The sequence below is a fragment of the Triticum aestivum genome, chromosome 1D (assembly GCF_018294505.1).
Source record: "Triticum aestivum cultivar Chinese Spring chromosome 1D, IWGSC CS RefSeq v2.1, whole genome shotgun sequence".
Lineage (NCBI taxonomy): Eukaryota > Viridiplantae > Streptophyta > Magnoliopsida > Poales > Poaceae > Triticum > Triticum aestivum.
Window position 1 is genome coordinate 7888835 of NC_057796.1, and position 24980 is coordinate 7913814.

Genomic DNA, 24980 nt, shown 5'->3' on the forward strand with positions numbered 1-24980 from the left:
CTCGCCTCTTCGATGGTCCAGATGTTGGAGGCAGCGACGAAGCAGCGTAGATTGATTGCCGTCGTATAGGATCTTCCATTGATGTATATAAGAACTGATCCTCCCCAAAATTGCACGAGTGCTTGTCCATGGTACGCCCTGAAAACACATATCGTTACGCATGGTCCAAATGCCCCAAATGGTGGCAACACAGGCAATATTAACAACAGTTTTCTTGTTATTCATGTTTCAGAAGGAAGATAATTCAAGCATATTCTTAGGGAAACTGAAACCAAAAGTATCAGCAACATCCATCCAAACTTGTTTGGCTACCACGCATTCAAAGAACAAGTGGTGAACAGATTCATTTTCATTGCAAAATAAACAACTTAAATATTCTACTACCCTCCTCTTGTTCAAGTTATCTCAAGTGAGGATTTTATTATTGAAAGCTAACCACACAAAGACCAAATATCTGTTAGGCACCACAATTTTCCAGAAACTTTTCCATATTGGGGTACTCACTACCCCCCAGTTGATCATGTTATAGCAAGATCTGACTGAGTAAATTCCAGACGGCTCCAATAACCAGATAGGTTGGTCCTCCTCAGTGGATAAGTTCTTAGTAGAGATGACCTGAAGGAGATTATACCATCTGTCCATAAAGCTCTCACTAACACATCTATTAAAGGTGAGTTTGAGTGTGTTACCATCCCACACCTCAGCAACCGCACAATGTTGTTGCTGGCAGATCTCATACACCTCCCAAAATTGAGTTTTCAGGGAAGAGTCCCCAACCCAAGTGAGAGAAATACATACTTGTAGTGCTCAAGAATGATTACAAGTGCCAACGGCTGTACACAAACTTAAAAGCTTGTAAGAAGGATCAGCGAATAAGCATTACTACTCCTGAACAATCGGTCGCATATATACTGTGCGTATGTGTGTGTCTGTATGCAGACATGATTAAGGAAGAAGCTACTTAACTAGATCAGCAGAATACCCATTTCATACAGCATAATGTGGAAGAAAATGACATGCATTGTTGCGGAGCATCTCATGTTCCCCCCTTCATGATTGCGCTCCACCAAGTACGCTGACTCGTAGTTCTTTTTCTTCTTTGCAGCTGACCTTACATCCGCCTTCAAGAATTCGGCTGTGCGGCTGACCTTCTTACAACTCATCTTCGATAGAGGACAGTAGAAAAACCATAAGAGTGGTAACAAGGAGACAACAGAGCTTGCATTGCAGTGCAGAATCTAGTAATAATAGCAAATTGAGTCAGTCAGTAAAGGGAGTGAATGAATCTCTTTATCTTTACAAAAGCTACTTAACAGAGTAGTCTCTGACTCAGCCTCTTAACTTAGGATAACTAGTCAAGAATGAAAGATTGAAATTACACATCCCTTTTCTTCAACAAACTTTAAACTAATGAACATCCACACAGTGGAAACTGCATGATCAGTAACTTGTTTCTATGATCGACCCTGCCTGTTCCGTCCTATGGAGTCAGGTGACAATATGCATGAACATGCAGAAAAAGCATGTTAGATTTAGTTGACAGACTCGTAACAAATTAACATTACTTGTAATAACATATGGCAATGTTCGTAGAAAAAATTGTATGTGCATGCAACAAAAGAGTGAAAGAAGAAACACCAAACCCTAACCTTGGAGCAGCAACAATCACCTAATCCTTTCCCAAAGTCCTTTCTGCCTCAGTCCAACTGTAACATTCCTTATGTGGCTAATCTTCATTACATGTTTGGTGCATTCATCAGAATCTCTCTTCTGCCGGAGTTTCTCTATCAGTTCTTCTGACGTGTCTTTCACAATTAATTTCTCAAGGGCTGCAAGGTGTTCGATGCCATTAGGAAGAAAATTTAGCTCAGGACACTCTGTGAATGATAGCTCGACAAGGTTTTGCATCGCGCCCTCCTCTATTTGAACCTGGTTGAGCTGTGCCGCAACCCATATGAATAGATACCTAAATTTTGGAAATGACCCTGCGGTAAAATGCAACCTCTTCCCTTCAAAGGCCTTAATTAGCTCGAGAAAGCGTAGACCACATAACACGCGTAGACAGGAAAAGGTTTCCTCGTCAATATTGGAGAATGCCAGAGTCAAGCGAGTAAGGCTATTAAGGTGTGACCATGAAGAGAAAAGCTCAGGCATAAATGTTTTTCCTAGTTGCCCTCCTAAACAAAGCCATGAAAGGGTTGGAGGTAAATATAGCCCTTCAAACCGCAGAACCTCATTCTCAGCTGCAGCAAGAATTTTGAGATGAACAAGATGGCTCATTTTGGTGATAGCATTGCTCAAGTCAGCAGAGTGTTGGCTTCTTACTTTACACACACCGAATGTTCTTAGCTCCGTAAGAACTCTAACTTCACGCAGAAACTCTGGAGTGGCGTTGACGCCCTGAAGAGCCCATAGTCCTACCAAGTGCTGCATGCCATTAGGCACCTTGACCCCACCTACACTTATGCCGGACGTCCACGCATATAGGTGTCTTGACTTCTGAAGTTTAACAACATTGTTTGGCAAATATGTCAGCTTAGTGCCAAAAGCATCCAAGACTTCCAAATTTTGTAACCTCACCACTGCTTCAGGAAGGCTTTCGATCTCGGTATGTCTAAGACCCAAATAACGTAGATTAAACAAGTCGAATACCTCATTGGGCAGCATTCTGATACGAGTACCTTTAAGATCCAATGTCGACAGCAGATTCGAAGCAGTTAGAATAGGCTTCAGAAAGTCAATATCGATATACCTCCCAAATACATGGAGTGCACGGAGATGTGTTGCACCAGATCGGCTCAGTTGTTCAAGGTTTTCTCCCTGGACCGATATGCGACGTACACCCTCTACAGAGAATGCCCCAGTAGCAGAGCCATTATAAACTTTACCAAAGCATTCCTCCTTGGCTTTGTTGAGGGCAAGAAGGCGTATGACTTCATGCATCCGGCTGTGTTTCAGTCGTCCAGTATGATCTGCCTATGGCTGTGTAATCCTTCTTCCTCTGCTTGGCATGTTTCAGGTTGTCTTGGATTTCTTGGAGCTTGGCAGCCAGGCGGCGCCAGGTCTTGATATGCTTGAGCCTCTTCTTCATCTTGCCTGTGAACCCACCGTGCTTGCAGTCCTCCGGCTTGTATGTGAACTCGTCGACGACGTCTTCGATCTGGAAGGCGAGGCCCCTGACCTTGCCCACAAAGATAGCGGTGATCTTTTTGGTGTCCTTGAACCGCTCCGCCTCGTGCAGGTAGGCCTGCATGCTCTCCAGCTCCGCCTTGGACTGGTGGATCTTACGGAAGAGGCCCCTGAGGGCAGATGCTTCCTTACCAAGCAGCGCTCCGCCAGAGTGTGTCGCCTCTTTTGCCAGCGCAGCGCCCAGCGTGACCAGCAGCTGCGCGACACCAGCCTCCGCCATGGTTGTTGAGGTTTTTTTCCTCAGATGACTGTCGTTGAGAGGAACTCCAACCAAGCCACCAAATCTCACTCAATGAATACTTACTTGAGAACCATTATCAGAAGAAAAAAAACACCCCCTTTATTTCTTTGATAACTCCAGCCCATTCACCAAATCTTATTGGTTACATATAACTAACAAACATATATCTTTCTGTGTCTCTGTCTCTGTCTCTACCCAAACACAATGTTTTCACAACTTGGCTCATTTGGCTGTGATGAAGAAAGAAGCTGCAAAATCAGTAGAAACATCATTATCCTCCTTATCATTATCCTCTCAGCAGCAGCAGCCAAATCTGAAATCACAGGGCAAGCGCACACAGCACCGGGCTTGCAGCCTCCGCCTCCGCCAGATCCGGGCAGGCAGAGGCGCAGAGCGAGGACTTTGCTGCTATTGCTGGCCCTCCTCTCTCACTCTCACTATCCTCTCTATATCTGTGTCCACGCCAGGGTGGGTGGTGGCGCAGTCACGGGACGGCGCGGCGGGGAACTCCGGGCGCCCACCGGCCCGACCTGGACACAGGGCAGCGCGGCAGCGCCAACGAGGAAGAAGGGAAGAAGGGGAGAAGAGAACCAACCTGTACTGTAGCTTCATTCATATATATTGACCCCCTTCTTTAAATTAGATGAAACGAAAGTGGGACGAACTCCTACCAAAGCCTCGCATACAAGCAATTCAAGAGGAATTTGCAGGATTCTTCTTTGAAGAGATCATAGCTAAAACCGGAGTATACCATCGGGAAGTGGAATTGAGAGTTGGTAATTAGATATTAGCTAGGGATCGTTAGAGATGTTATTTTGTATATATGCATGAACATGTACTATGTGTAGTAGTGTCGAATAGATATACGAAAACTTGTTGTTCGACCAAAAGCACGGAGAAAGAGAGGTGGTCACTTCTCTCTATATTCATGACGACGTCGTTGATTGGTCCATTCATTGCTATATGTAGTAGCTAGCGTCTAGTTGAATGAAAAACATAAAATAAAAATAAAAACCCTAAATATAAAAAGAATTGAATGGTAAACACAAAAAGAAAAGGGGGAAACACAATATGAAACCCCTAAACCCCTCCTTTCAAAAAAAAACAGCGCCTGGCAGCTGCTGACGCGTGGCTGTCTTTTAGTCCCGGTCGGTGTTACCAACCGAGACTAAAGGTACTCCTGCCTTGGCGCCCCACACCGACCACGTGAAGCCCCTTTAGTCCCGGTTCGTAACGCAACCGGGACTAATAGTAGGGGGCCTTTAGTCCTGGTTGCAGAACCGGGACTAAAGGCCCTTAGGAACCGGGACTGATGGCCCGTTTCCTACTAGTGTACCAGGTCATGAAAGTTGGTGTTGGAGGTGTTTGAATCTACAATCTCTCTTGTCATGCTAGGCTTTTATTCCCCAATTTTTTAATCCCCGTCAAGCTAGGAGATTTTGGGGCGGATTCTTTGAGGAGCCGAGTAGGCGGCCGATGGTAACACAATCAATAGCCGCCTTCTCGGCCCCTTGAAGGAGATGGACAGGTAACACACTCAGAATAGTCATCTGGTTCACTAGAACGAGAATGTCATGTACGGTGGAGATGACAATACACTTGGAATAGTCATCCTTCGGCTCCTTATGTCAAGATATTGTAAAACCCTGCAGAGGGAGTTATATATCAAGGTGCATTTTTGTTGAATCTCAAGATCTAAACTACCAGATCGTGAAAGTTGATGTTGAAGGTGTTTTCTTTCACAGCTCCCTTTGTGACTTCACTCATAGTCATCGCCAACAAAGATGGACATGCTCTCCTTCCAAATTCCATCTCCGTTGAAGAAAAAAAGAAATCTTGTAAAAAGATATATATTATAACCAAGGAACATTCCAAGTTCCTTATACCGTACAATATTGCATACATGACATTTGTGACAGTGACACCAACGAGAGATAATGCATAACTCTACAACATATATTGTTCAACAGACATAAGTATATAATAATACAACATATATTATTCAATGGACAAAACTGCTTGGCTCAGTTCTTGACAGATATATTTATAGTAGCAGCAATCCGGGCCCGCCTTATCCTTGCAAACACAACCAATTTATTGACGTCCGGCAGAGCCACCTTGGCAGCATCCAGTGCGGTGAAGCGCTCCACCCAAGCAAGCAGAAGTGGGGTATTCGCGGTGCCAAAGAGCTTGGCACCACATAGTTCTTCAGTTCCTTGCAGAAACACCAACAAACCGCCCAGTGCTATATCCACGTATCCAACGTTATCACCACCGAAGAAGGGCTTCCCGTTGGAGCATTCCTTGAGAGTCCCCCTCTAGCACATTCACCCCCACTAATATTTGCTTTATCGCTTCAATCTTATCCTCCTCAGTGTTGGCTGTGAACGCCACTTTCCACGGGATGACTAGCTACATGCACACGCACAAATAGCATCATTGATCAACTCACCACGTATCATATGTAAAATCGATAACACAAATCAGACACTTTAAGCACCTTGTGGTCAATGTAGTCTACCCAAAACCGAGCAATGGCACGCTCGTAGGGGTCAGTGGGTAGGAGGGAGGGGCTGGTGCTGCCATAGGCCTCGTCGATGTACTCAATTATGACGACCGACTCACAGATTGGCTTGCCGTTGTGGATGGGGCACCTTCTTGTGCACTGGGTTGAACGCGAGGAGGAGGTCACTCTTGCAGTTGAGGTCCTGCTCGATGTTCTCGTAGCTCAAGCCCTTGAGGTGGAGCGCGAGTTTCACCATAGAAGCCCAGGGGCTCGCCCACGTACTCAACAGCTTCAGCTCATCTTCGTCAGCCATTTCTCCTCCGCAACGCGCTATGGGCGTGAGCTGCAGATTTAAACTTTGATTGTACTGATGTTTACTGTGTTTTGCTTGGTTCCTTGCTATAGTGAGAGGAGTGACTTATGAAGAGCTTGGGTGATGGAGTATGGAAGGCAAGAATGCGTCATCCATGAGGCCAGTGCTAACGTCGAGGCTAATGATCCTCCACAATAACTTAGTTTAAGATATCCAGACATTGAATGGACTTTTTGTACAATGTTTACCAACATTAGTGGGTTGTTGCTTGCCGATTAGTTAACTTTCTTGTCAAGCTTCTCTAAACATTAGTCATGTCTTGGAGAAGTAAACGGATTAGCAGAGTCCTGGACATCCCCAGCCGGTCATCCTGAACTAACTTAAGAATAGTCTTGCGGAAGGATCGTAAACCATCTCTTTTTTTTAGGGATACGTAAACCATCTCATATAATTACTACAACGTACTCCCTCCCTTCCTTAATATAAGTCGTTTTAGAGATTTCGATAGACTAGATATAGAGCAAAATTAGTGAATCTACACTCTAAATTACGTATATATACATCCGTCCATATTAAAATCTCTAAAAAAGACTTATATTTTGGAACGTGGGGAGTAGTACTTAGTCACACAAACCTCAAGCATGCACTACGCACTCTGTAATCATATACTAGTCTGAACAAGTCTAATGCATAATAGGCATCCTACAAACAGTGCATCCATCGCTTCCCAAATATCTCTGCAATATAAATTTGCAATTTCGCTGTCGATGCAAATGGCTGTATTATGAACATACCGTGCAACATAAGACATGCAAAAAGATGTAACATCAAACAATTTGCCACGCCACATACTAGTCAAACTTAATGTTTGACTTAGGACAAACCTTGAACTTCAAATATTTTTGAATGAATCAGAGAGTAGTTTATACTGTTGTTGTACATAGATGAGAGGGGCAACAGAAACATGCAGACTTCAAATATTTTGTATGCAGCTCTCCAAATATTCGATATGGTCCAACAAACAAAGTGATGGTTTACAGGAATATAAGCTTTCCATCTCCGATTACGAAAAACGAGCACAATGCGCAAATTAATAAATCAATAGCAGTGGGAGAATAAAAGCAACACAAGTTCACAGCAAATCAAGCACCTACTTAAATTAGTTAGCCCTATCAAACAGTCCATACATCCATTCTGTACAATGTTTTCGACAAGGACACCATCACTCCCATCACAAGGGTACAGAGGAGCTACGACGACGATGCTGTACACGGTGAATCTAGAGCTACATTCATGGCGGCGAACCAAGCGAGCGCTCAAATAGATACATACACAGCCAGCCTACTGTCTTGTGTTGTGTGCTTTTCATAAGCAAGCAGCGAGTTTATCAGCTTTGCATAAGTTGCCCAACATCTCCCCAAGTTGCTCATACAAGTTTCTCTGCTCCTCGTACGTCAGGTTTCTTAAGATCTGTGTGTTTGCAAAAGAAATATAGTAGGCCATGAATGGATGAGAACCACGATGAACAGGGTAATGGTAAGATTAAAAAAAAACAAGGTGCTATAGATACAGACCTGATCCAAGATTGCGTCAACGGAGAAATTGTGGGGTGAGATGAACGACTGGTGGTATATGTATGCAAAAACTGCCATAACCATCTGGGGGAAAATGTACGAGAACAAATATTATTTTCAGCTAAACTGCAAAGGCTAGGAATGTATGATAAATATTATCGAATAATAAACAAGTTCATTCAACTTTGCATAATCAAGTCTTCTCAGTATGTAAATGTTTGGGCTTACTTGACAGTCCATTCGGTCAGTGATTCCACCATGCCCAGGTATGCTGTCACCAAAATCCTATAAAATATGAAGATGTTAATGGAAGTAAAAACTGTATAATTTCCATACTTAGTATTCCCAGAGACAGCAATGGTAATGCAGCAGTACGCACCTTTATTTTGAAAGCCCTCTTGAAGCCACTTGCGAAAAATCCACCAAATGGTGCAATTATCGATGCAAATAAACCAAGGGCTAAAGCATGCCACTGCACGGGCATTAGGAACACATCTTTCCATGGAAACTGTCAAGAGACACAAGTAATCAGATAAAGTTCATGACTAAAAGATCCATAAACTTCGTAAAGATGGTACAAAACCAATAAGGAAACAACTAGGTAAAGTAAATAGATCAATTATCATGATGAAGTAGCATTAATTCATCAAACAGGGGGGATTTGGTGGATACGGGAAAAGAATAGTCTGTTGGTTCAGATGAGCACTTGGTCACATGTAAATGACGTGATTATGCTTGTCTTGACCCTTCCAAGGAACAATATGGGATAAACATCTTCATTGGTCATTCAAGCACTAGATTTGACCTTACCCAAAAGCCCCGTGGTTTTAATAAACATGGCACCTACATGTTAAACTTCCCTGATATAAATGCTGCTTCTCAGACACATCAGCAGCCACAACAAGTGCCCTGTTATTAACCTTGGTTCACATCAGGATAATTACTGTTGGGAGGAAGACAGATACAGCTGAGGCCTATATGGACTGAGAAATAGCAAATACACGTGACATACTTTTTCTTGATTCTCAAACACAGCATTGACCCTTTCCAATTATCAAGAGGAGTCCATACTATAGAATACTGGTAATATCACTTCTAATCTTCAACTGACACAAGACTGGGACTAACATCTCATGGACACCAACTACTACCGCAGAGAACTCCCTAACTCCTGAGAGACTAAACACCATCTGGATGCAAGACCTTCTCCAGCTCAAGATTCTTTCTTGCCGCCGCTTCTGCCGTGCTCTGCATATGATTGGCTGCTGCTGATCCTTCTATCTCTGCTGCTTCTGTTCAGGTTCCATAGCTAGGGAATGGAGTCAACACCACTGCCTGTTGGCTGCTGCGAAAGGGCAGCAGGAAGGAAGAGCCATGGAGAACAAAAGAAACAGAGGAAAGAAGTTTCGAGACACCACGTAGTCCCACCATCGTTTTTGGTTATTTGCTCATTCTGCTGATTGGTTGACATGCCGTACAAAACCACTTGCATGTCAAAACGCCACACTAGCCACGAAGGATGAAGCTAGAGTAAATTGACTCAAGGGGGATGATGTGCCTTGTCTTGCTGAAGATTGAGAGTTGTCAACCAAACAGTTTTGGAGTCGAGGTTTGTTTTTTGGACTCGGGCAACGGTTGTGAGGGGAGGGGGCTTATAAATTTGAACCTTATGCTTATGCCAGCCTATATAGTAGAGAAAATAGTATTCAAACTAACAAATTGAAAAGGATATCCTTCTTCTTACCCAATGTGGTACCCAATCTCCCAGATAATAATGCTCTGGCTTAAACATAGGGCCAGGATCACACTGAAGCCACCCTGTTGACAGGTCCTGAAAATATTACCAAAATACAAACTAAGAATAAAATCAACAGTACACCAATTTGCTAATCCAACTAATAGTCACATTCTGAAAGAAATAATAAGTTACCTTTCTTGGGCATGTAAACCACTGGAAGCGACCCATTACATTTGCTAACTGCAAAAGAAGTGAAAGTGAATAATGCTATTATAAAGAATTACAAATGAAGCATCCGAAATCATTTTGTGCATCAAATGTGTAACGTAAATTATTATTTACAGATTCAACCCCTTGAAGGTACTAGTAATCTCTCAAGTGCATAAACCAGGGCTTTCATCTCACCAGGAAAGCAGAGATGATGGTTGTCACTGATGCACCAATAAAGCCTTCCCATGTTTTCTTTGGAGATAGCTTGATCAATGGTGTTCTCCCGAGAAAGAACCCAAATAAATAGGCAGCAATGTCATTGATCACAATGAGCGAAGCAGGTAGAAGAAACCTGTAGAAGCATAATATTAAAGATGTATGGAGTTTGTCAAATGCACAGGCTAAAATATCAACAGTTACTCGCTTAACTAACATGCATATTACTTATCAATGTGCTATTGTCATAATGTAGCTTAACTCAAGTCGGATAAAATAAAAAAAAGATATAGAAAGGCACAGATACCAAACAGCAACATGCATAGACATTTAACAGTTTGAATATAGCTGTTGCAACCAGCACTCCTAAGTTTTTCTTTTCTTTTCTTTTCTTTTCTTTTCTTTTCTCCTCTTTCTGGTGAGGACCTGGATGTTCTTACAGTGGTAGGTCAGACTCCTACTAGAACAAAATCACAAATGGGTAATATTACCACTGTAACCGAAGTAAGAACTGTAGGCTACAGCTTCTGTGAAGGAAGCACATTGGGTGGCAATCTGAGAAATTCCTAGTATGTTGAACAGGTTCAGGACTTCATGGCAAAAATATTTTTAATGGCTGTACAAGAAATTAGGCATCTTGAAGATACTTCAATAACTTCAGGTGCTTTTTAAACCAAGAAACTTGGATGTTTAAACTATACCGAATAAATACATGCCAACCGTCAACACTGGTTAAAAATGGATAAACGTTTTACTCAAGTCAGCAAGTGAAAACTGTAAAGAAAAGAACGCTAACAAGATAAATAAATGGCTTACCAGAACATTCCTTCGAATATATTTGCAACCGTGAAAGAAGATTGCGCAAAAACCGTTAAAAGGATCATGTGTGTCCAGGCATACTGTTTGAACTGGTATTTGTATGTCTTTTTCTTCAGTGTCAAAATAAACCATACAAATCCTGGATCATCGGAATTATACATTACTTTTATGGAAGATATGAAATAGACGTTAGCAAGACAAGACAGGCAGGTTACCAGAGGGAGGAATGTCTATGCAAAACTCATGCGACCAAACAAATTGCAAAAGTCAAAGAAAAGCAGCTTTTGCGTAACACATTGTGTTCATTATATAAACTTTTAGTTCGTAACATTCTCAAACTCTTAACACCCATCCAAAATAGGTCAAATAGACAACAAAATATTTCCACTCTGTTTGCATGAATAATTGCTAATGCCACAGGTGCACTGTCATTTACATCGACTAGAAAACCTATAATCAAATAATAACCAAAGTGCCAAGCAGAGCATAAATGTCATGAGTGATGAGCTACTATCTTTTGGATAAGGTCTTTACACATATTAGCACGTTCTGAAATATTCTTAACACTATGAAATTTTGAAGTGAATAATTACTAGTTGACATTATTTCCGCATTGCAAAACATACTGTAACTTACCTGAAATATAAAGAAAATAGCAAATAAACATCTGATACTTTATTAGGCCGCTGACGAGCTTATACAACAAGTGATCTGAAGATACTGTGTTAACAAGCTCCCGACTAAGAAAGCGTCCATATGTAAACAACATTGCTGTGAAAAAGAAGTGCCTGCAAAGAAATGATAAGACAAAATTATATATACTTTTTTGAAAAGCATTACAATCGTGGCAGCTACGTCATCCAAGTTACTGACAATTTTCCGTTCAAAACAATAGTAGAATCAGAATGACTAGGCACCTACCAATTCAGGAGCCTGAACCCTGGCAGTTGCTTCTCTTCACTGGATTTTCTGAGTAGATTAAAAAGCTCTGTCGCCATGAATATTTGAATGACAACCACCATGGCCCAGATATAAAGATGACCCATATAAACTAGGAATGCAAAGCCGCCAATCATCCACACAGTAGAATATGTACGGATAAGCATCGACTTATACTTGTTCCGATCACTGACAAGCAAAGTCTGTCCGTTGGCTTTATTCCCATCTGTCGTAACCTGAAGAAAAATAAAATATTAGCTGAAAAAAAGAATTGTGGTTGTCGACATAAAACAGGTGGATTCTCTATCTTCGGAGCATGCTCCCATGTTAGTATACTCAACAAATACTCCATTAATCACAAAACAAAATGAAACGAGTGGTTGTCAGCATATGACAGGTGGATGCTCTATCTTTCCAGCATGCTCCCAAGTTAGCATATTCAACAAATACTCCATTAAGCCTGAAATAAGTGAACAATTGGTAACATTTTGGTACAACTTTGTGCCTGCTCGGCTTCATGCTTTTTCTATCATACGACGGCAGTACAGGGTTATGTTTCTTTCTGCATAGTACAAGCACCTTAGGTGGAGGTATTTTCTCAAAATGTAGCTGGAAGATGTTCGTCGCATAGCCATCTCATTAATGACTAAATTTGGAAGAAAAAAACGATCAACAACTTTCACTTCTCTTGATAATACGGACCATCACAGCGCTGAGAAACTATAGAGTTTGTCCATTTGCGAACACCATGGAAAGCAAGCCAGAGTTGTAAGGAGGAAGATTCCAAGAAAATATATAATATTAGCTACAAAAAAAATCATGGTAGTCAAAACAGTTGGATGCTCTATCATTGCAGCATACTCCCATGTTAGTACTCAACAAGTACTCCATTAACAACGGTAAATAAACGAGCAATAAACAAAATAACAGCAGTACAAGATTATTTTTCTTTCTTTCTGCATAGTACAAGCACATTTTTACATGAGTGGGGGTTGGTTTTCTAAACGTAGCTGGAAGATGTTTGTAGCATACCCATCTGATTATTAAAGAATAAATTTGGAAAAGAAAAGGATCAACAACTTTCTCTTCTCTTGAAAAATAAAGACCAGCAGAAAGCCGTGGATGCAACACGCTGCCTGAGAAACTATAGTGTTTGTCCATTTGCTAAATGACACGGAAAGCAAGCCCGAGCCAGAGGAACAAGATTCCAAAAGATAAATAACCAACCTCATTGGCGCGCCTTCGATTCCTAACACGACCTACATGAGAAGCAGAAACGTCGCTGGAGCTGCTCGTCTCCTTTTCCATCGCTGCTGTCGAGCCTGTAAATACGACGTCACAACAGCAAGTCGTGTTAGATCAGATTCGACCGCAAAAGTGAATTCTCACAGCAAGCAGTAAAACACAGAGGAGCACACCGCTGTCAATCACCAAGCTGGCTCAACCACTGACAGCTTTACAAACAGATGATCCGCGGAACAGACAGACCGGTAATTGCAGAGCACAGATGATCCGCGGAACTCGCAACCCGGACAATAAGCCGGTGAGGGCCACAGGGAAGTATTAAAACCAGCATTTGTGGGCAGCGGTGGACCAGCCAGCCAACCAACCATCCCCAGCATCCTTGGCGTGGCGCGGCACGGCACGGCAAGCGAGCGAGCGCATAGGGAGGACCAGTCGTTGCCCCCACGCAATAAACAAGCTCCACGCAATAAGCAAGGGAGGGACACATCGCTGTCGGGGTCACTCGCCGATTGGTTGCTGACGGCAACCGCTGACCTACAGCTAACTCCAAGCCGTCAATCAATCAACCAGCCAACGGACTTGAGCAATCTAAGCACCTCCCCCAGAAAGGCAGAATCTATGCAACAAGCATTCGGGATCACATATTCCCCGCTTCCGAATTAAGAAAGAGCTCCGGAACACAGCGGTGAGCTCCGGGCAGCAGCAGCGCCGGGTCGCGGCCTGGGAAGGGAAGGGAAGGGATCCCCTCTCCCCGCGGAACTTGGAACGTAGGGGGCTGGGCGGGGGTGCTGAACTGAACTCACCGGGAGGGGAGGGGAGGGAAGCGGGTTCCCCTCGGCGAGGAGCGGGGAGGGAGCCCCTGACGCGGCCCCCTCGAGCGGGCGGGCGGGCGGGCGGGCTCGCCGGAACCCTAGCTCGGCCGGGCGGCGGCGGCGGCGAGCCGAGCTGGGGGCTCTGGGTTTGAGTGGGGGGGATTTGATTGTCGTGCGGCCGCGTGTGCGCGTGCGTGCGGGGGTGGGATTTTTATTCCTCTTCCCACTTTGCTTTGCTTTATGTCTCTTCCCATTTTGCTTTGCTTTATGTCTCAAATCACTAATTATTATTAATTTAAGGACCACTCTATGCAAAGATTTTTCTTTCGAGAGTACGCCTAGGCGTACCATGTTTTTATAGAAGGCAGAAAATCGAATACAAGAGACTACAACTTGCTGCGAACAGCGGGTGCAGTTGAAACTCCACACTCACGCATACTACAACAGATACAGACACAACCCAAAGGGAGCCTATCCTGAGCATATCATCTAGCCGCGTCTCGACCGGCACCGAACGCCACCAAGAACAACTGCAAACGAGCTTTCCTTGTCGACGCACTAACCATCCATGAATGCCTAAGAGGAGACGGCTAATGGATAGCGAGACTCAGTCGGACCCAGGAAAGCCACCGTCTCGATACTCCGTCAGCTGCGTACATAGCGCCCAAGAAGATCCGCTCGGACCAGCGACTAGCACCGGAGAACCACAACACAAACCTGACACCAGGCGGCCAGCCCAACCACACCAAGCAGCCAGCAGGCGGCCAGCCAAGCCTCGGACACGCCCTGTTGACCCGGATCTGGAGGTCCCAGATCCAGACCACGCCGCCGCCACAAGCGCCCCCCTTGTTGCCAACAGTGAGTAACATACTGCATACAGTGGCGCCGCTTGTCGCGACCATGGCGGGTTTCCCTTCTCTCGTAGACTCGTTTGTTTACTCGGAACGTTTTATCTCTTGAACCATGCGTTCAAATCTCGGACCGTTTTCACCGTTGCAATTCCTCGCTCGAGATCTTCAAAACTAGATCTCATGTTGATAGGTTTTGACGAACTGTTTTTTCACACAAAAGCCGGACAGAAAAACGAACCGGGTTCACTTGTTTTTCCTTTTCGGAAAGACGTTTCTGAGAGGCACGGCCGTGCCTACCACGAAAGCAAATCCGCGCCTCTCGTGAAAGAAAAAAATACACGTTTTTCATGCAATTTTTTTAAAATATTTCTTTTTTGGTCAAGAAGCTAAGCAAGAGCGGTGGAAACCGGAAAGCCGAACAAACCATCTAAAAAGCCGAATACGCGTGCGGAAAAAAAAATCCGAAGGGAGCGTCCAGAGCACGACACATACCGGCGGCTGAAGTGACGCGCTCTGAACCTACCCCCCAAGTGATATACGGGATGCTCCGAAAGAAGCGCTCATTAACTAGTTGCTCCCGAGACGCGCGCGAGCAGTTCAGAGTTCTTTCACCGGAAAATCATAGCAAACGAGGGCTTGATGTTAGAAAAGTTCACCGTGGATGCATTCCATTTGCAGAGAACGCGCACATCATCTCCTTAGGAGAAGACGGTTCATCTTCTCAAAAATGCATGGGCTCTGGTGGCACTTCCCCTCAAAAATGCATGCCGTTCTTGTGACCTATAAAAGGTAAGGATAAGGTACATGACAAACTCTATAATGTGCATAAACTCCTAGCACTATTAATTCAAATCTTGTTGTTCTTCCTATGTCACAAATGATCGTATTTTCTATGAACGTGCTATCCGTTGCAACTTGCAGGCCCCCGCATGATATACCACTAGAAGGGCTGGGCGCGCTTTTGTTTGTGCCATCGGTGTTGCTGGGTTACTTAAGGAAAAAAACACTCGCCCTTTTTCAAAGTATAAGGTCTGGAGTGATGTTTTGTTTTTATTTATATTGCGGTGATTTGGTGGACTTTTCGTGATGTGGTTTTGTGTTATCCGCGAGCCAACGTATACTTATGTGGAGGGATTTCTGTGTCGGTGGGTGTGCATGTATTATACTTGTGCTACAGTATCGCATTGTGGCGCTTCTTTCTTTCTAGGTGGTGGGAGGGTGCGCGGGATTGATATGTTTTTATAGGCTGGTTGCATGCTGCTGATTGATTTGAAGAATCGTTGGCCCGGACAAAATCATAAACCAAATCCTAAATTGAATACCTTGATTCAATGAAAGAGCTTCAAAACTAGAGAAGATATGAAATTAAAAAAGAATTAAATGGCAGAGCTCCTTGAGACATTGTTGACCCGGTCAAAAATAGGTGACCCGATTTTAAATTGAAGGTCTCAATTAATTATGAGGCCTTAAAAAGTAGGAAGCATAATGCATTGTATAAAAGAATTGAATGAGAGAGCTTAGATAAATTGTTGACCCTGTCAAAATGGGATGGTCCAATTCTAATTGAAGACCTCAACTGATGTGGGCTCTTTAAAGCTAGGGAGCATAGTGTTATAAAGAGTTAATTGCACGTTGGTACCACACTTGCGCACCTACTCACGAATCAGTACCACTACTCGTGCATGTCGCAGTTCAGTACCAACTCAGGGCCTAAGTGGTGCATAACGGACTGACAGCCGTATAAGCGCGTATTGACCGCGTATCCGACAGGTCGGGCCCACATGTCAGGTGACACGCTGGCCGAATCGGCGCGTGGACGGGTCGCTGACTAGGACGAGGCCGACCTAACGGGCTAGGTCGAACCGAGCCGCCGGTTCGAACCCTAACTCTCGTTCCCCTCTCCCTCTCCTCCCCGTGCTCCTCTGTGTCAATGGCGATGGCGAACCCGGGCGGCGGCGGTGTAGGCGGCGGCTCGAGCAGCGGTGGCGGTGTGGGCGGGTACGGAGATCTTCCTGGCCTCGGGGCCGATGCCCACCCAGGATTGGCCGAGGGCGACGGCGACAGTTCGTCGTACTACTCGAGCGGCGAGGAAGAAATGGAGGAGGCCCCGCTGACCATGGAGCAGCGCCTGCGGATGGCAGAGATCTGGGTCGCCAACCCTTTCACGAGCCATCACTGGACCCATGGATATGGTGGGGTGCTGTAAGTCCTCCTCCCTCTCCTCTGTTCTTTCTTCCAATTTGGGGGCTAGGGTTAGTGTTAATGAAAATGTCCAAATTTGCTGGCACTTATAGTGTGGAGGAGGCTATCTGGGATGTTAGGATTCACTTTGATGCCCTACATAATTTGGATAGGAAGATATGCAGTTCTGATGTCACTTTTCTCAATCTGTATGCACTGTTGCATACACAAGGATTTACATTCTCTGATGAACTGTATCACATGGAGAACACATGCATAGGAGAGCAGAGAGAGCATGGCCTAGACTTGATTGACACAAACATTAAATTGCAGCAAATTAAGAAGGAGCATGAGCATACTTTAGTTTTGAATCTGTTAGTTAGAGCAACAGCCACTGACAGTGCTGCAATTCAGAGAAATGCTGAACTACAGACCATTCTTTATGCACCACCAGTTGTGTATGATCTCAGTGAGCCAGCTGTGCTTGCTGTTGATGACCAAGGGGTTGTTTTTAATAGTCAGGGCAGTAGTAGTACCAATGTTGAAGCTAGTGGTTTTTGCACACAAGAGAGCAAAAATCTAGGTAAACAAAAGCTGAATTCTATGATGGGTCGGAGGATGAAGTTTTGTTGGAGGAGGGATATTATAGTAGTGATAATTCAGAAGGGGCATATGACAGTGACAACTACTTGGAGAAGTACAGGATTTCTCAAGACACAGAGATAATAGATGGAAAGAGACAAGCAGATGAGGAACAACTAGCAGATGATCAAGATGAATATTCAGATGATGAGTCAGAAGAGGAGGAACAACTGCATTATGAGGGTGACACTGAGGTTGAGGATCTGTTTGAGACGGAGGAGGAAGAGAGTGGGGATGAAGAGAGGGAGGAGAGCTTGAATGTGGAGTTAGCTCAACAGTTGCAGGTAGAACCTCCAAAGAAGAGACAGAAGCTGCCAATTAGGAGGTGCCCCACCACTAGAACACATTCTAGTGTTTTAAAGGAGGTGAAGAAAGATTTCATTCCTTCATCAGATGAAGAAGAAACTGGTTGGCTGATGGATAGTGAAGATGATGGGCATGAGCCACTGCAATTTGTCCTAAAGAAAAGCAAGAAGAGTAGGGCACAGAAAAGAAAACCTAGGATATGGTTCAATGAAAAAATGGAGCACCCACACGAGCAATTATGTAAGTACATGTGCTTCACAAATCAGCAGCAATTCAGAGATGCTCTGTTGAGCTTGCACATTTCACAGGCAAGAGATTTCAGATATCATAGAAACTCTGACCAAAGGATCATTGCATGTTGCAGAAATGAGCACTGTCAGTTCCACATTGTTGCTGTTGTGATCAAAGGTGAAAAGACTTTTGCTATAGAAAAATGAACCTGGAGCACACTTGCCCTAGCACTACAGAGTCTTCCAGGGTTAGTGCAAAGTGGCTTGCAAGGACATATGAGTCATTGTTCAGGTCTGATCCAACCACTAGCATACAAACTCTGATTGATGCCTGCAATGAGAAGTATGGTGTTGAGGTTCCTAAGCACATGGCCTATAGGGCCAAAAACTTAGCTGTGGAAGCTGTCTTAGGAGAGCACAAGAAGCATTATCCCAGGTTAAGGGACTATGCAGCAACCATCATGCAGACAAACCTTGGAAGTAGGGTTGTAGTTACAACTCTAGTTCCTAAAGCAACAAAAAAATACCACATCCAGGGCTAAGGTTTCATGCAATGTTTTTGTGCTTAAATGGAGCAAGGGAGGGATTTCTCAATGGATGCAGACCTTTCATTGGTTAGTTAGTTGTTTCTTTGCTTTAGTCCATTGCTATGTACATGATTACACCTTTGCTATAGTTTTTTTGCTATGTACTGACTTAATTGGTTCTTTTTTTTGCAAAACAGGTGTTGATGGATGCTTTATTAAGCTGACCACAGGTGCACAGATCCTTGCTGCCACTGGCAGAGATGGCAATAACAACATTTATCCAATTGCATTTGCCATTGTTGGTCAGGAGGATACAACAAATTGGTGCTGGTTTCTGCACCAACTCAAGATATGTCTAGGGGGAGAAGTTGGCCAATTTGGTCCTTATAGTATCATGTCAGATAGACAGAAGGTAAGTACTTAGTTTGCTGTGTGATTTCAGTAGCTTAGGGTTTTTTTCAACTATATCTGTAGTCAGTAGCTTAGTTTGTTGTTGTAATTTCAACAGGGGCTACTGTAACACCCCGGATGTAACTTTCCATATTTGTAACTCCGACTCTTGCCATTTTCGGCTATGTGCTATGATATTCCCTCCGTGGTCGGGTTTTGTCTTTCGTTTTGTATTTTGTTCATGTCATGCATTTTCATATCATGTCATCATGTGCATTGCATTTGCATACGTGTTCGTCTCATGCATCCGAACATTTTCCCCGTTGTCCGTTTTGCAATCCGGCGCTCCTATCTCCCCCGGTGCACCCCTTTCGTTTTCTTTCGTGTGCGGGTGTCAAACTTTCTCGGAATGGACCGAGGCTTGTCAAGTGGCCTTATTACACCACCCGGAGACCACCGGTCAAGTTTCGTTCCATTTGGAGGTCGTTTGGTACTCCAACAGTTAACCGGGCATCCGCAAAGTTCATTTGTGTGTCCAGCAAAAAACCCCTAAAAACCAGCCCAAAACCCACCAAACTCTTTTCCATGCTCTAGGTCGTTCGATCAAGATCGTGTGGGCGAAAACCGCACCTCATTTGGAGCCTCCTAGCTCCCTCTACCTATAAATATGTGAGCATCCCGAAATAACATTCGCAGTCCCCGAAACCCTAAAAATCTCCTCTCTGCGGGCGGACGCGTCCAGCGCCGCCGGACGAAATCGCCACCGCGCCCGCAGCCAATCCGGGGCCGCCACGTGTCCCGCCGCCGCCCGTACCGCGCCGGCCCGTCGGGGCCCGATCGCGGCCCTCCCAGCCCGCAGCTCCGCTGCCCGACGCCCGCGCCCTCCCGCGGCTCGCCCCGCCGCCCGCCGGTCACGCCGCGCTGCCGCTCAAGCGCCGCCCGCCGACTCCCTCCGCCGCCGCCGGCCGCCGTGCCACCGCCGCTCTCGCCTACGGCCGTCGCCGGCGCCGCCCGCCGCGCCGTGCCCCGCCGCCGTCGTGCGCCGCCACCCGCGCCGCCCCGCGCCTCTCCTCCATCTCCTCCGACCGCCGGCCGCGTCGCCCCTCTCCTCCCATTGCCGGAGACGAGCTCCCTCGAGCTGGTCTGATCGGATCTGGTAAAAATCTCGGGCGTTGACTTTCTCTTCCCCCCCCCCGAAACTGCTAAGTCCTCAAGTTTTCACAGCATATTGCCCTGTTCCTCGTTGCATAACTCCTTGCATGTAGCTCTGATTCGCGCGTGTAATATGTCAAATTGTTCGTCTCGCGATGCTCTACATTTTGTTCAATTGCACCATGTTCATTAGAGGTCATCTTGATGCCATGTAAACTTGATGCTATAGAGAGATCTATGCATATTTTGGAGATGTTCAGTAAGGATGTTTTGTAGCTATAGTTGTAATTGATCCATTCCTGCCCTTGTTTGCAATTATGGAGTACCATAGCATGACTCAATCTTGCTCTACTTTTTCTATAAAATATTTCTGGCAGATTCTTAACATGATATGCAATTTTGCCAAGCTTATTGTAGTTGATCCATGCATGCTTTTTACTTGCTCTTGTCATGGTTAGCTTCATAAACATGCCATCTTGCTGTAGGTGTGCTTGTTTTGTCATGCATTGCTCTGTAGTGAGTGCATCAAGCTCACCAACACGCCTTCATATTATTATTTCTGTCATGCTCTGTTTTCTGCTAAGTCTGAAACCTGTTAACGAAACTTGCTATGTTCACATGCTTGCCATCATATCTTCTGGTCCTTTTTGGCTTATGGTCAGTAAGTGACTTTTGTCATATGCTTTTAGTAGAATACTACCATGCCAAGTTTTGCCATGTTAAGCCCCTGTAGCATGTTGATTTCGTGCTCTGAACATTGCTACCTGATGCATTTTTCTGCATGTCCAGTAATTTCACCAAGTCTGTGATCCTGTTATCTTTTGCACTTTTGCCATGCTTGTTTGAGCTTGATATGTTGTGATCTAGCCGTAGCTCAGTGTTCATCTTTTTTCAGCATCTCCTGTAGATTACTGCCATATGCTTTGTTGCTATTTTGGAGTGCTGTAGCATTGTTGCTTGATGCATTTTAAGTGCTATTATGCTGCTTATCGCAGATTCGCGTCATTCTTGTTTTGCTTGCCATTTGCAAACTGTGCATCCGATTCCGGTGATATTTATATCGATTTCGACCGAAATCATCTCATCTTTCCATTGGCATGCTTGGTTTGCCAAGTTACTGCCTTGTTCATAATTTTCCTTCCGGAGCACGCATATGCATCGCATATCATATCTTGCATATCATACATGTTTTGCATCATGTTGCTTGTGCATTTCTCGTGGTTGATTGTGGTTCCGTTTGTTTGTGTTCTTGTCTTGGGTAGAGCCGGGAGACGAGTTCGTGAACGAGGAACCTGTTGAGTACGCTTACGAGGATCAAGCTCTCGACAACTCTGAGAACATTGCAGGCAAGATGACCACCCCTCGAAATCACTTCTATCTTTGCTATGCTAGTCGTTCGCTCTATTGCCATGCTGCGCTACCTATCACTTGCTATATCATGTCTCCCATATTGCCATGTCATCCCCTAACCATCCTTTCCTAGCAAACCGTTGTTTGGCTAAGTTACCGCTTTTGCTCAGCCCCTCTTATAGCGTTGCTATTTGTAGGTGAATTTGAAGTTTGTTCCATGTTGGAACATGGATATGTTGGGATATCACAATATCTCTTATTTAATTAATGCATCTATATATTTGGTAAAGGGAGGAAGGCTCGGCCTTATGCCTGGTGTTTTGTTCCACTCTTGCCGCCCTAGTTACTGATATACCAGAATTATGTTCCTTGAGTTTGCGTTCCTTACGCGGTCGGGTGATTTATGGGACCCCCTTGACAGTTCGCCTTGAATAAAACTCCTCCAGCAAGGCCCAACTTTGGTTTTACCATTTGCTGCCTAAGCCTTTTCCCCCGGGTTTTCGCGAGCCCGAGGGTCATCTTTATTTAAACCCCCGGGCCAGTGTTCCTCTGAGTGCTGGTCCAAACTAGAGCCACTTGCAGCGCCACCTTGGGGAGACCCGAGGATTGTTTTTAGCTGTACGTAGTGTTCACCCGGTGTGCCCTGAGAATGAGATATGTGCAGCTCCTATCGGGATTTGTCGGCACATTCGGGCGGCTTTGCTGGTCTTGTTTTACCATTGTCGAAATGTCTTGTAAACTGGGATTCCGAGACTGATCGGGTCTTCCCGGGAGAAGGTTTATCCTTCGTTGACCGTGAGAGCTTATGATGGGCTAAGTTGGGACACCCCTGCAGGGTATTATCTTTCGAAAGCCGTGCCCGCGGTTATGAGGCAGATGGGAATTTGTTAATGTCCGGTTGTAGAGAACTTGTCACTTGACCCAGTTAAAATACATCAACTGCGTGTGTAGCCGTGATGGTCTCTTCTCGGCGGAGTCCGGGAAGTGAACACGGTCTGAGTTATGTATGACGTAAGTAGGTGTTCAGGATCACCTCTTGGTCATTGCTAGAAGACGACCGTTCCATTGCTTCTCTTCTCGCTCTCTTTTGCGTATGTTAGCCACCATATATGCTTATTGCCGCTGCAGCTCCACCTCATTACTCCATCTTTTCCTATAAGCTTATATAGTCTTGATCTCGCGGGTGTGAGATTGCTGAGTCCCCGTGACTCACAGATTCTACCAAAACAGTTGCAGGTGCCGACGATGCCAGTGCAGATGATGGGGTCGATCTCAAGTGGGAGTTCGACGAGGAACGTGTGATAGATCGTGGATGTCGCCTAGAGGGGGGGGTGAATAGGCGCTTTAAAATAATTATGGTTTGGGCTTGAACAAATGCGGAATAAACCTAGCGGTTAATTTGACAAGCACAAAACCTACAACAACTAGGCTCACTTATGTGCACCAACAACTTATGCTAAGCAAGATAAACAACTAAGTGATAGCAAGATATACGATAAGAAACAATATGGCTATCACAAAGTAAAGTGCATAAGTAAAGGGTTCAGGTAAGAGATAACCGAGACACGCGGAGACGACGATGTATCCCGAAGTTCACACCCTTGCGGATGCTAATTTCCGTTTGGAGCGGTGTGGAGGCACAATGCTCCCCAAGAAGCCACTAGGGCCACCGTAATCTCCTCACGCCCTCGCACAATGCAAGATGTCGTGATTCCACTAAGGGACCCTTGAGGGCGGTCACCGAACCCGTACAAATGGCAACCCTTGGGGGCGGTCACCGAACCTGTACACTTTGGCAACCCTTGGGGGCGGTCACCGGAACCCGACAAATTGCTCGGGGCGATCTCCACAACCTAATTGGAGACCCCGACGCTTGCCCGGAGCTTTACACCACAATGATTGAGCTCCGAACACCACCAACCGTCTAGGGCACCCAAGCACCCAAGAAGAACAAGCTCAAGGGCACCAAGCACCCAAGAGTAATAAGCTTCTCAACTTGTAACTTCCACGTATCACCGTGGAGAACTCAAACCGATGCACCGAATGCAATGGCAAGGGCACACGGAGTGCCCAAGTCCTTCTCTCTCAAATCCCACCGAAGCAACTAATGCTAGGGAGGAAAATGAGAGGAAGAACAAGAAGGAGAACACCAAGAACTCCAAGATCTAGATCCAAGGGGTTCCCCTCACAAAGAGGAGAAAGTGATTGGTGGAAATGTGGATCTAGATCTCCTCTCTCTTTTCCCTCAAAACTAGCAAGAATCCATGGAGGGATTGAGAGTTAGCAAGCTCGAAGAAGGTCAACAATGGGGGAAGAACACGAGCTCAATGGATAAGGTTCATTGGGGAAGAAGACCCCCTTTTATAGAAGGGGAAAAATCCAACCGTTATGTGCTCAGCCCGCACACGAGCGGTACTACCGCTCCACGAGCGGTACTACCGCTCTGGCGGAAGAAGCAGGGAAAAGGAGCAACCAAACATGAACCTTGGGGCGCTAGTACCGCTTATAAGCGGTACTACCGCGCACCCCAGCGGTACTACCGCTGGAGGAGCAGAACACGGGACCAAAAATGCAGTAGCGGTACTACCGCCCGACCGGAGCGGTACTACCGCTTACAGGCGGTACTACCTCCCATCGGGGCGGTACTACCGCTTATAGGCGGAACTGCCGTGCCTTACTGCCGTGCAACTACTGCAAAACTCGACACGAATAATGCAAGACCCAAAATCGAGGCGGTACCAGCGCGGAACCGTAGCCGTACTACCGCTTATGGCCATAGGCGGTACTACCGCTTTGGACAGCGGTACTACCGCTTGGGGCGATAAGCGGTACTGCCGCTCTGGCCGCGGTACTACCGCTAGGAAACCAAAACTGCCATAACTTCTGCATATGAGCTCCGAATTGAGCAAACTCAAGCTTGTTGGATTGAGAAAGACGAGTAGCATCAAAACAGCGACATAACCTCCAACAAAAAATAGAGGAGTGAAACCTCCAACCGAGAAGAACCGGCATAACCTCCAACATCGAAAACATCATAGAAGATGCGAGTGAACTCCGTTTTCGATGAACTCGAGCTTGTCATCAAGATGACCATAAGCTCCAAAACTCACAAAGAGAAGAACCAAACAAGAACCAACAAAGATGATGCAAGGATGCAATGGTTTGAGCTCTCTATGCATGATACGATCAAGCTACTCATCGAGAGCCCCCCTTGATAGTACGACAATCGATCCTATAACCCGATCTCCCAACTACCATCATGAGACCGGTAAAATAGAAAACCTATCAAGAGCAAACCTTTGCCTTGCACATGGTCCACTTGAGCTAGATGATGACGATCTTGACTCCCTCAAGTTGGACCACCTTTCTTGGTTGTGTTGGCTCGATGAAGACTAGTTGATTGCTCCCCCATACTCCACTATGGGTGAGTCACTCTTCCGCACATCTTCACAAGTCCATTGTCACCACAATGGACGGCAAGCTTCAAGCATTTGATCTCTTCATGATGCTTCACTTGAACTTGCACACCGCAACCTAACCCCACAAAGA

The 24980-nt window shown here is 45.3% G+C and overlaps 1 protein-coding gene and 2 pseudogenes across 3 annotated transcripts; all 3 read right to left on the reverse strand.

Moving 5' to 3' along the window:
- Positions 1-1159: 1159 nt before the first annotated feature.
- LOC123156777 (disease resistance protein RPM1-like) lies at positions 1160-3409 on the reverse strand (annotated as a pseudogene).
- Positions 3410-5454: 2045 nt separating this feature from the next.
- Positions 5455-6249, reverse strand: LOC123156786 (probable glutathione S-transferase GSTU6; annotated as a pseudogene).
- A 1131-nt stretch (positions 6250-7380) lies between these two features.
- LOC123179856 (phosphatidate cytidylyltransferase 1) lies at positions 7381-13945 on the reverse strand. 3 transcript variants are annotated; one of them, XM_044591750.1, is made up of 12 exons: positions 13794-13945; positions 12973-13067; positions 11728-11981; positions 11443-11594; positions 10804-10945; positions 9967-10123; positions 9754-9801; positions 9568-9654; positions 8203-8331; positions 8052-8108; positions 7824-7907; positions 7381-7719 (listed from the first exon to the last, which is right to left on the reverse strand). In XM_044591750.1, the coding sequence occupies exons 2-12, from the start codon at positions 13051-13053 to the stop codon at positions 7615-7617; spliced, it is 1296 nt and encodes a 431-aa protein (XP_044447685.1). In that variant the 5' UTR covers positions 13054-13067; positions 13794-13945; the 3' UTR covers positions 7381-7614. The 3 variants fall into 3 exon arrangements, with proteins under 3 accessions (XP_044447685.1, XP_044447683.1, XP_044447684.1); XM_044591748.1 differs by lacking the exon at positions 13794-13945 and adding an exon at positions 13164-13404; XM_044591749.1 differs by lacking the exon at positions 13794-13945 and adding an exon at positions 13167-13358.
- Between the last annotated feature and the right edge of the window lie 11035 nt (positions 13946-24980).

Coding starts and splice junctions, on each gene's coding strand:
- LOC123179856 (XM_044591750.1), bottom strand. CDS start 13,053: ATGGAAAAGGAGACGAGCAGCTCCAGCGACGTTTCTGCTTCTCATGTA. Junction 9,802..9,966: donor CCATCATCTCTGCTTTCCTG/GTGAGATGAAAG, acceptor CTTCTTTTGCAG/TTAGCAAATGTAATGGGTCG. Junction 9,655..9,753: donor GGTTTACATGCCCAAGAAAG/GTAACTTATTAT, acceptor TAATATTTTCAG/GACCTGTCAACAGGGTGGCT.